This window comes from Phaethon aethereus (assembly GCF_964289735.1).
Source record: "Phaethon aethereus genome assembly, chromosome: 4".
Taxonomy (NCBI): Eukaryota; Metazoa; Chordata; class Aves; order Phaethontiformes; family Phaethontidae; genus Phaethon; species Phaethon aethereus.
In genome coordinates, this window is record NC_138578.1 from 8,327,791 (window position 1) to 8,340,121 (window position 12,331).

A 12,331-nucleotide genomic window follows, 5' to 3' on the forward strand; every position below is an offset into this window, starting at 1 on the left:
TCTTCAGTGACTATAAAAATGCTTTTTCTGCCATGGCTCTGGGTAAAGAGCTTTGCTTTTGCTGTTTGGGCAGCCTTCACTGATGGAGTGGATTTATCCTATTGTCCTGATGATTGAATGTATCTTAAATGTCACACCTGTAAGTTTAATTAAGTGATTTATTTAATTTAGAGGTGTGATATTCCCATCCTTGAACTGCTAATGCTTACTTTCTCCTCTTTCTCTCTTCATCCTTTTTTTTTTTCCTCTGGCACGGACAGAAATGTTCTTACCAATTCAATCAATTTCTTATTACATGGCAGTAGACCTCATTTAATTAAATGCAAAGTTATAAACTAAATGGTTCCCAAATGTATAATGTTTTGAGTATTTAACAAAAAAAAAACAACCCCAAAAAACCACCCAAAAAAGAAAAACCTCACTAGCAAGTGCTTGCCAAGTGTTTGTATTGGTTTGGCAGGTATTTGAAATAGGTTTTGTAGCTAGAGGTACTGCTAGATACAGAAGAATTAATGTCTTTATGAGAAAATCACCCCTTTTATCTGGGGAAATGACATAGGACCATATGTGTGTGTGTGTCCCAGCACCTGTGGGTAGGCTGTGAAAGGATTTGTGAAGTTTTTCTGGTGCCTGCAGTGGCCAAGCAGTGCTGCTGACTCAGCGCTCAAGGGGTGGATGGAGCCGCTCTGCTCTCCCTGCCCTCCTCACTGTGCACAGTGCCCCAACAGCAGTACAAGAAACAATGGCACCTCTTAACGTGTGCCGTAGTACGTTGGTCTTTCTGGTGCGCGTAGTGGTCGCTGGGTGCATACTCCCATGGTGCTTCCCAGGCCAGTGCATTTTCACGTTGAAATTACGTGAGTTGCGCCATGTACGCACTCAAGGTCTCCTGGATTAACTGAATGCAATACTGCCTGGGCTGCAGACCTCTCTGAGATGTTGTTCCAGGGCGGACTGGAAAACTCATGCTCTCCAGTTGTGGGAGGAGTCATGGTTCATGCCAGCTTCTCTAGGGAAGGCGTGCTCGTGGTCTCCTGTCCCAGCTGCCTGGGCTGCGCTGCCAGGACTGGCTTGGTGGGAGAGGAGAAATGAAACAGCTCTGCCATGTCCCTCGTCCTATGCCTGCTCTGAGCAGGTAGGCTGGCATGGCAGCCTGACCTTTGTTACATGCATGCATACATACACATGTGCACACAGGTGCCATATGCATATAGAGCAGCTTATGGTCCTTAGTGCCAGCCCAACTATGTGTTGGTCCCACTGGGTTGCCATTTCTGGGCAGACCTGGGAGAGATCCTGGTATGTTAGTTGGTCCTATTGAAATGGAGTTCAAAATGACTTATTTGAACAATTAATCTCTTTTTTAAACTGTATGAATATTGACTGAGCCACACATGTTACTCATTTACCAGTACTGACAAAATAACCTGTATTTCATTATGGTTTTGGTGGTGAAGGAGGGAAAAAACATGACTGCTTGTGGCATTTCTTATCATTTTTATTCCTTGTACCACTTTGATGTTTATCTCTCATTTATTGTGATGTTGGCTTATTTTGGGTTTCCATGTATACTATTATGTATGTTTTGATGTGTGTTTTAAAATCAGCGTGCTGTTGCTTTCTTAAATTAGCCAAGGTTTGACTAGTGCATTCCTTAACCCAGTCTTAATTCCCTCTGTTGCATGTGAGACCATGCCTGTTTTCAGAGAGCAGTAAGTGATGTAGACTTAAACAATTACTTAAATATATTGATTTCAGGAAGAGCGGGAATAGCAACATGGCTTGCTTTGCCTTTAGAAAAGCATTTCTTTTCTGTTCTGGCTCTTCAAACAATGGAGTCAGTCCCCAAATCCCCGCTCGTTGTTATTGCACCCCATCCTCAGCAAGCCTTTGCAGGTGTTTTGGGGCTGGGAGCGGAGGTACCGATGTCCTGTCCTGGCTAGTGGCCTTCTCCTGGGTCAGCAGTAGTAGTTGCCTGTGTTGGCGGAATGCCGTCAGTCGTGGCTGCATGTATGTAACGCACATGAGCTATAAGTGACCAGTAACTGAAACACAGCCTGAATTGTTTGCTTTATTTGCCCTTTCTCAAGATTTGAATATCTGACCCTTCCTTTCCCTGTGCCCCAGTGTGTGTAACACAACATTGTGACAAATCTTTGCCCAGAGTGACCTGACAGGGTATCTGAACACGTGAATGGCTTGGTTGAAGTGGAGGGAGTCAGTCTGGGGAACCCGGAGAGCTTCTTTGCTTCTGCCTTGGACCAGGAAGCCACTGAATGGGGGGGCGAGCGCCCGGGTCTAGTGCTCTTTTCGTTAACGTCTGGGTCAGGGTGTTGCTTCTGTCCACTTCTGTGATGTATGGTAGGCATCCGAGGAGTAAGTGCTGCAAATAACAGTTTCTGAAGTTAATTTCTGTATGCTGCTCTGGTGTTTATTCATCTGTTTCCGTAGAGGGACAGGATTTATCATCCACATGTGTTTACTCATGGGCTAATAACGCTGTTTCCCCTGTCGCTGGTTTTAATGAATATTCTGCCCAGGTGCTGATGGACCCCTAGCATGAATGGATAAATCATACTGCATGTTTGCTAGAAGTGGTATTTGCAGTGCACTCACAAGAACGAACCATTTCTTTTCAGTGGCAGTATCATCTGGACTTTGCCAAAAAGTTAGATGTAACCACAGTAGGTAATGCGTTTCCAGACAATGTCTTATTGTCTGCACAGGCAAGCACGGGCTGACGAAGAGACCTTGCATACCTACTTAGAATCAAGATTAAATTACCAACCTTTTTGGCATTTTTATGTAAGATGTTCTTTATTATGGTCTTCTCATAGCTAAAGCATGAGTCACTTGCAAGCCGTAATAGATTTTGGCTATGCTGCATGATGAAGTGTTCTGGATGCAGTAAAACATTTAATCAAGACTCCAGGCAGTGCAACTCCCAGTGGTCACCTTAACCAAAAAAAAAAAAAAAAAAAGGAAGGAAAAAAAAAAGGAAGGGAGAGAAAAAAGAAACAAATTATGGCACCTTTTCTTTGCAGCACTAAGATGAGTATTTGCTAGGGACAACACAAGAAAGTGACATCTTTTTAATTTTAAATACTGATGAATGCAGATTTACACCTGATTTAGACTAGATCTAAGGAAGAAATTTTTCACTATGAGGGTAGTGAACCACTGGCACAAGTTGCCCAGAGAGGTGGTAGATGCCCCATCCCTGGAAACATTCCAGGTCAGGCTGGATGGGGCTCTGAGCAACCTGATCTAGGTGAAGATGTCCCTGCTCACTGCAGGGAGGCTGTACTAGATGGCCTTTAAAAGGTCCCTTCCAACCCAAATTATTCTATGATTCTATGATTTTTCTGATAGTGTTAGTTAAATCACTGAGTTGTTGAAAGCACTCTGATCTCCCGCATTTTTTAGAAAATATTGATGCTTCATAAAAGCAAGTTGATTGCAAAGCATCAAATTGCCGTAATAAAGTGTACTTTACAATATGATTTTAACTTCAAGAAAGTTATGTTGTGTTAAAATACTGGGATTAGAGCCCACAGATTAAAATTACCTGGGAAATTCCAACATTACATATAAATCTTATTAATCATGTTTCCATGCATGTTTGTTTAATGGAGAAAAGGAAACGTTAACAAAATGCATTGAGCTCTAAATTTCCAAACAATTTCAAGGCTGGTAATCAGTAGCAATTCCTGATTTTGTGAGGGAAAAGGAAATATTGCTAAAATCCCTATTTTAGATGGGCTCAAACTGTTGTCTTCTTCTGCACTGGGGTGATTGGAGTGGGCAGTCATATAGCCCAGGACAGCTTTCATATCCTCTCTTTTGTTAAGGTACTCTTGAGCTCAGACATCGAAATTAAGTCTTGGGCCCTCATCTCCTTCTGTGGAGAGTTCCTAACTATCTAAGGTCTCAGTGTATGGCTGACACATTCATTTATTGCCTAAATGCTTGTCACCATCACCTAAAATTAGGGACTTTCTTTGAGATGTACTAGAAAGAGTTTGGATTATATTCACTACTCTGATATTTTTTTCAACGATGTTACCCCAAAACTCAAAGGTCAAGTGGCTGTTGCTGCCCCCAAACATTCAAACTTGTCGTCTTTTTTTTTTTTTTTTTCCCCCAAGTAGTGCCTTTTTAGAGTTGGGTGGGGTTTTTTTTCCATGTTTTCTCCTCAGCTGCAATCTTCCCACTGTTAATAGTGGGATTCTTAACAACTTTTTTATTTCTATTTAACAGGTTTGCTGGCCTGCAGCACAATAGACTAATGCGATTTTTATTGTACTAGCATGCACTGGGATTGTTTGCCTCCTGGAAAATGGGATATTCAGATGCCTCATTCAGCCTCTGCCTAAGCAAAAGCTATTGCCTTGTCCCAAGATATTTTCTTTATAAACGGGCTTTCCTTCTTGTTGTGGAAATTGCAAATATGCATGGTCTGTAGTTCAAGTTTTCCACCTTCCTGAGCTCTGCTATTATTGGTTATTCAAGTAATTTTAAAATGTGTTTATTTTTTGCCCCCAGTACTTAGAGCAAGCTGGGAAACTGCTTCAGGATAGCCTATGGGTTTTTATCATTATTAGAAACATTCTTTTAGAGATTTTCTAGGGATATCAAGCTAGATAGATCTATCTCTCTCTATATATATCTATATATAATTTTTTTTTTAAATTTTTTTTTCTTTTCTTTCTGGAAATGCATTTTTGCTTGCTTCTATTCTGATACTTAATCTTTCTGTTCCCCTCACAGTTCACACACACTGGTCCTGCAAACACTTAGTATAACCATAAGTTCACTGATGTGAGTAGCCAATATGATTACTCACACCAATAAAAAAGGAATCTACACATACATATGTGTTTTTCAGAATTAGTGAAGCATTGTTTGCTGGATGAATAAAAAGGCCGAAGTGATGGAGGCAGGAGAAAAATGACTAGTGTTGGCCAGGTTCTTCAGTTAGTTACATGTATGTGATAAATTAATAGCTGAATTTTTCTCTTTTATCATGATGAATGATATTATTTAGAATATTTACCAAGGGATGGGGAATAGAATCCTTTCACTTTTATTCTGTTGAAATTGATAATGCACTTCCACGGTCTCCAGCAAAGAAGAATAAGCCCCTTAATTTTTTTAATATGAAGGATCATATAATGGCTTAAGCATAAACGAGTCTTCAGAGCGATGTGTGCCAGTGCTGCCTGTAGGTTATTAGATGGTAACTCTTGAGAGAGGCAGTGAACATCATGGCAGCAAGCAAGGGGAAGAAGAATGACTTAGCAACATATAAACTGAAAGAAAAGCTGTTGCCTTTCCACTATGTTTGATCTTTAATCAAATAGCTGTAGTGTTTGAAGAAGTATCGAACATGTGAGACATCTGGGAGTTCCTTTCTTCTTAGATCATGTTCTATCTATAGATCTCTGATTGAGCGTGTAACATGGATAGAGTGGCTACAAGCAAGAATTACTGCATGCATTTGGGGACTCCCGGTGAAACTTGCTTCTGCCACATGAGCTCATTCAAGTTTCCCGTGGCATCTTTTTTTCCCCTCATTTTCATTTGGTAGATGGAAGAACTTTAGAAAAGTATTCTGTCTATAAACCCCCCCTCACCTTGAAATAGAAGAAAAATAAATGTTAAAAAGTGTAATAAAACAGAAGGGTAAGTTCTGGCTAAATGAGCTGATTGGTTTATAGAAGGTGTTACGATCGGATAGAATTTGGCACATTGCCTTCCAATGCAATGTTTTATTTTACGTACCTTTGTATCTCATAAACCCAGTAAGTTTGGTCACTAAAATAATTTCTTGTTCTAGAATAAAACTCTCGTGTTAAGCTTTTTATGTTGAGCATGGAATTTGTCTAGCCTGTTCAGTCATACTTGTCTGGGGTACTAGTATTTTTGAAGTGGATTTGTTCTTTTGCTCTAAGAAAAGAAACTTTGTCTTTTAGCAACTGTTTCTTAATTCAACAAATTATGTTGAATAAGTATTCAATAAGTATTCTAGAAGAATAGATTATTCAAACTAAAACTCATATTAATTTTGGTTAACCAAAAAATAATCTTTCTTTTTCTAGGTTTCCATCATAATTGAGTTTCTCCTTCCCCCTGCTAGAATAAATTGTTTTCAGATCTGTGTAGAAAGTATGAAGCTGTTGAAGACTTTACACTGCAGCATCATTCTTTGTAAAGAGTCTCTTTCATAAATGCTATCAGTTAATTGAAAGAGGTTTTTTTCGACTTTCTTCAAAGTAAAGACAGCATTTTGAAACAATAACAAGTTTCCCAGTGACTTCTTGTGTTCAGGTTCATGCCCTAAATGCTCAAATAGATACTGTATACTTTATGAAGTAAGATCCTGGTATGATTCCTTATACCTGTTAAGACCTGAGGTTTGTCTGAAATAAAAAACCTCAGATTTTTCTTACATCTACGTTTAAAGTCAATTGAGGCAAAACTGTTTGAGGTGACTGCTGCCCTGCTGCAATCTGTTCTGAATTTGTTTATGCAGAAAAAACACAAGAGACTAATTTGAGCAGCAAATAAGAATCTGAACAAGATCAAGGTAATTAAAACTTCATCTGCTCTGAAAATGTCCACGACAGCAGGCTGCAGCAATCAAATTGTCGCAGATCAGGATGGGTTGACCATCTGTATTAGTGGCAGGAGCATGGCATGATTGTGAGAATATTACTAAGCCTGCAGAATGAGAAATTTGATTCAGACACAGGGAAATTTGTGGTATTGTTTGATTCACTACTTTTGCTAATCTCTGTGGTTTGTTGTATGTCTGTATTTTTGCATCTTAGTTTAATATAGGTTGAATCGAACATAAAACAAACATACAAACAAACAAAAAACCCCCAAACAAAAAACACTACCCAAAGATAGTTTGCATAGAAATTGATATGTAAAATTATTGTGGTTATTTTACAAATAAGCAACGTGTATTTTTCTGAAGTATAAACATTGAGGGAAAGCTTTAATTTTCAGTCTTTTTTCTAGATGCATTAAACATGTGAGGGAAAAGCATTTTTCTGGAATTTGTACAAAAGTAGAGTCATTTTGTGGAGATTTACACACACACATGGATAGAACAAAGCTTTCTGATTTTTTCATTTCCCCTTGAACAAATAAAGCAAGGCAATATTCTGAATCTATTAATCAGTTTTCCATCATAGTCTTAACAGATTTAGAAGTGTCTGTGACTGTTTATGTTCCCATGGCTTCTGCAGAAATTCAAGGCTGTTCAGAGGAGCAAAGCCCACATCAGTGCCTGGACCACCGGAGAGTGCAATTTAGAGAATTAAAAGGTGCAAATGTGTGGGCAAACATGCCTCACTACCTTTGCTGCTGCTGTATTTTATTCTATTTGAGTCCTCTGAGTGACAGTAAGAATTTTTGCGTCCTGTATTAAAGGTACTGCTGATATAAATGGGAATTGAGGATTTGTCAGATGGGAAGTTGTGAAAGTGTTTGGTCGGACACTGGCCATACTGCAGTACTTGGAGTGGTCCAAGGAGCCCCCTCAGGTGACTGCTTTCTGCCTCTCACTTGCATGCTAGAGTTACATTGACTGACAGGTTTGAGGTCAGGCAAGAATATTCTCTATGGTGGATAGATTTGGAGAAGGTGGTGGTTGTCCCTTTCCGTGTAGCCTGGACATGTTGCTTCCTACAGTTGTACAGATGTTGTCACCTAATGGTTCCTTCCTCTTCCAGGGACCAAGGTCTGGACAAATCCTTTAAGGTCCCTTTTTTCTTCCTGTGGCATATGTTGGGTTTTGAGGCCTTTGGCTTCCTAGAGATTTACTCTTGTACTTGCTGTTGTCACTGGTGGGTGTTTTGCCATCGGTGCAAGCTGGGAGCACAGCACGTGTTCTGTAGACCCTTCTGAACACAATGCCCGTGGTACAGATGGCTGGTAATACTGCCATGACCACCTTGTCTTGCCTTCATTAAGTCTGAGGCAGAATTGCACACAATTATTAATTGGTAGCATATGATATTAATCAAACTATGTATTCAAGAATCCGAGTGACACACATTGATATCTTTATGCAAATGTAATGTGGGATTAGAAAGATAGAGGCAATTGATTAGGGAGAGATTTAGTTTAGATGTTTGATTAAAGCTTTGTGGATTTTTTCTTTTTCTTCCCCAGTGAAGATGTGATAAGGCATGCTGAAATCTTCCAGTGCCCTGTAGCAAGGAAAGACTTTGTGGTTGTGGCTTTCCTGTGAGTTTCTGCTTGGGTTTGGAACTTCTGAAATAATTTCAAAGTGAAATTAATTTCTGAACTCCTGAATAGAAGATTGGACATTCAATTTGCACCTGAACTTGTTCAGGATGTACTCTTTCTTAAGTGAGGCCTTTGGCATAAAACTTAATGGATTCTTTTGTTTTGAGGAAAATGTGAAGATTTTTCTTAAGTCTTTCTCAGAGATGTATTACTTGAGTGAAATTTCTGCAAATGGGCACATCCCAGGATCTTACTCCTTAGGTTTGCAGTACTATATGTAAGCGGAAGTACTAAGTTATAGCAGAAGTAAAAAGATAGCTTTACACGAGGATGCTAATTAGACTTAGCCAACAGTGATTTGTGAAGCAATATGCATTATCTAAGCCTTGTGGATAAATAGTAAATCACTGATAAATGCTCTTTAAAAATACTGTGGTTTCTTTCTAAAAATTTTGCTTCTTTATTTGAGAATTTCTTATTTTTCCACGATCTAAAGAACTCCTTCAGTATAAAATACATCTTTGTTTACTTGAGAGCTGATTTTTCAGGGTAAAATTACTTCCTCTATTATTCTTCTACTTTTTTTTTTTTTATTCTCTGGAATCTGAATTTATAATTAATTTATTTCGTCCCACAACCCTTAGCCATCTGTATTCCTGGGTTCTGACTATTTTACATTATGCAAGCTGTAGGCAATGCACAGCTCCTAACCCAAAACCCCATAAGTTGTCATATATTTTTCATATGATTTTTACAAAGGACAATCTCTCATCATGCAAATGGATTCTGCTGGTGAAATGTCACCTGCAGCTGAAACATTAGCTGTGCATGACATATATGGTATGAATAAATAAATTGCAGAGCGGCACAGCTGCTTTACTTTGAAACCGTATCAGGGGAAACGCTATGCTTGGAGCAGAAGAGCATACATAGTTTGTTCTGCCAGTTCCTGGCAAGGATAGCTGGCAGAATCCTTCATCTGTCATTTCTACTGCGTGTCTCCCATTTCTGTGATTGTCACCCAGATGCAGCAGTCACCATGAAAGCCATCATAGGCTGTTGTATTCTCTGAAAGTTTGTGTCTGGTTAGTCAGTTGTCAAATCACTGCTTGTGATGCTCTGGTCAGCTCTTCTTGTGCTTCTGTTGTCAGGGATTTAAATTTAACGATAAAACCTTCTGGGTTAATGTGTCTCAGGCCATGAAGTGTTTTGTGTACCATTTGTGAATGGTCAAAGGAATTAAATACTGTATAAATAAATAATGTCCTTCTCTAAAAGGCCATGTAAGGCCTACAGGACCAGTGGTTTGTCTGCACTTCCAGCAGATATATCTATAACATTAATGTAATATTTCCTCTGTATTTAAAGACACTTAAATTCTCTTTAATGCTGTGGAAAAGTTCTGGCAGGCTGACAGTAACAGTAACCTACTGCGGGCATAAATACCAAATGCAAATTGGAAGAAAAGAAAAAAGCTCACTTGAGGTGACTGAGGATGGCTAAGATCCCCAGGTGGAAGGTGTCTCCCCACGTGGTGTATATACTGACCAGAGACCAATGTAACCATAATGTGTTCACAGTGGTCTAGATCTCTCCACCCTCTGAAGAAACCCTGTTGAAAGAAAAGTGCTTACTGGGGAAAGAGCTGAGCTCCTTGCAGCCTTCTCTGCATTAGAAATGTCCTCTGAGGCAGAAGAGATAGGTGTGTTAGGACCAAATCTGCTCTGAGTATTTACATGTCTACAGTGACTTATATTTTCAGGGACTTTTATGAAGGACAGTAGCCAGACACACCAAATACGTTCATCACAAAGTCTAGCACTGGTGGAAGTGTTAGGCTTTCTGAAACAGTTGCCTTTGGGAGGACGGAAAGATGGACCTTCCTTCAGGATGTGGTCTCAAGAAGCCCACAGAGGACTGATGACCCTAGGGTGCAGCCACTGAGAGCTTGGGGAAAGATGCTCCAAGTGAGCCTGGGTGACTCAGTTGTTCTGTGGGGACAGCCAAACCTCTGTCACTAAAGTGCTTATCTTTGGAATCATCCTGCTGATCAAGTCAGAATGTCTTGGCAATCGGTGGTCTGTATGAAAACAGAATGAAAAAAGAAAATATTATGGCAGGTGACTAGAAATAGTAAAAATCGTAGACTTCAGAACAACAGAAATATCTGTTGATTATATCCAGAGCAGCCTAACCCATATATTTTCAACTAAGTCCAGGGAGATCCCTTGTGGATAATGGCAATGCAGGTACTGTAGTGTAAATAATATTTTGTCTGTCAATCTAGATATCTTCTTTAAGTCATCCATACCTTTGCCTCCTTTCCTGCGTTAACAGCCCTATCTACCTTCCTCTAGTCCTTGACAAGCAATACAGACAGGCTTCCTTCATCTACGTGGTTTTCTTGTTAGCAGGTCTTCAGAGTTTGGTGGCCATTTAATATTTTGCGTCCAAAACAAGCCTTTTTTTCCATGATAAATGTAAAACAGCTGTGTCCTCTCTTTCTTTTGTTTTTTGAAGTATTACTTGCCATACCCTGCAATGAGGGAAAATGGAGCTCTGCAGCTTTTTGAATTAGCATCAGCAGGGCAGCAATCTTGCATATTAAAAACTAGGAATAAATAACACACAACAACCTTTCAGAAACTATCATTACTACTTGGAAAAGCACACAAACATAGCATGTGAAAAGAACATTTTTTTAGGTGTGCATAGGCATGGAGAGTAGATGCTAGTGGGTGCTTCTAACGTAACATTTATGTTTGCAATTAGAGGAGAGCTTCGAGAGAGAGAAAAACAGATTATTTTTTAAAAAAATACAAAGTGCAGGGGTGTTTTTTCCTCCCTCAGAACAGAGAGTTGCCAATATATAAACATTTCAGAGAGAATTTTACACCACCTCATCTTTATGTCAGGCAGCATTTAATGGTTGAATGATCTCCTGCCCCGGGACTTGGCAGCTATCCTCCAGGGGCTGACTTTGAGGATTACAATGACAGTCTATCAGTGGATCTTTTCCAATATAAACTAGACTAGGACCATTTAAAATCAGTTGCTATCAACAAGTCAAATTAACTTTATTTATTTTAGAGGCTTTCCTGTGAGTATTTTATAACAATGTGGAATTTTAATATCCGGAGGGGCTTTTCCTGTTGTTGGTGTGATTTGGGAATGTTATAATTCATGTGATTAAGAACAATTTACCTGAGTTCTTTCAAAATTATGTGCTTTGTAACGTTCAGGTCCAATCAGCATCTAACTCACAGTGATTACCAACTTTTTGCAATTTCTGTTTTTTACAGGTGGAAATAATGCTTCAGGATATCAATGACAACCCACCAGTATTCCCCACAGATATGCTTGATCTGACTGTAGAAGAGAATATAGGAGATGGATCTAAAATATTGCAGCTGACAGCCATGGATGCAGATGAGGTAGGAGCATGGTTTTGTATTTGAATATCTGTACTAAAAATGCTATTCTGGAAATACGTGTTTTGACCTGTTCCCTTATTCCCTTCGTGAGACCTTGGCCTTGGGAGTCATTGCAATCATGCTTTAAACTGCGTTTGGCCCATTTGCAAAACTGTATTTGGTATCACGAAGTCACACAGAGGCAAACACACAGGCGCAAGTGAGAAATACTCTATTACTTGTAGGCTGCTCAGTGGTTTGTATGTAATGAGTTAATGTTTTGCTAATATCTCTTAATGAGTGGTTCCACTAATGGCAAGAAAAGCCCCATGTTTTGCTTTTAGATTGTCTTGTTGTTATCAGTCTGTCCTGCTTTCAGCTGGGATAGAGTTAATTTTCTTCCTACTAGCTGGTACAGTGCTGTGTTTTGGATTTAGTATGAGAATAATGTTGGTGACACACTGATGTTTTAGTTGTTGCTAAGTAGCTGTAGAGCTTATACTCAGTCAAGGACCTGTCAGCTTCCCCGGCTCTGCCAGTGAGGAGGTGCACAAGGAGCTGGGACGGGGCACAGCCGGGACAGCTGACCCAGCCTGGCCAAAGGGATGTTCCCCACCGTATAACAGCATGTTCCATATATAAACTGGGGATGG

At 39.6% G+C, this 12,331-nt stretch overlaps 1 protein-coding gene across 1 annotated transcript in view; it reads left to right on the forward strand.

The window, feature by feature from the left end:
* Nucleotides 1-12,331, forward strand: part of FAT4 (FAT atypical cadherin 4) — a gene marked incomplete at its 3' end in the record, with an annotated part of 153,996 nt that overhangs the window by 70,036 nt on the left and 71,629 nt on the right. The window contains exon 2 of the mRNA XM_081999665.1: nt 11,568-11,699. Within this exon, the coding sequence (XP_081855791.1) occupies nt 11,568-11,699 (132 nt within the window). The remainder of the gene's footprint in view (nt 1-11,567; nt 11,700-12,331) is intronic.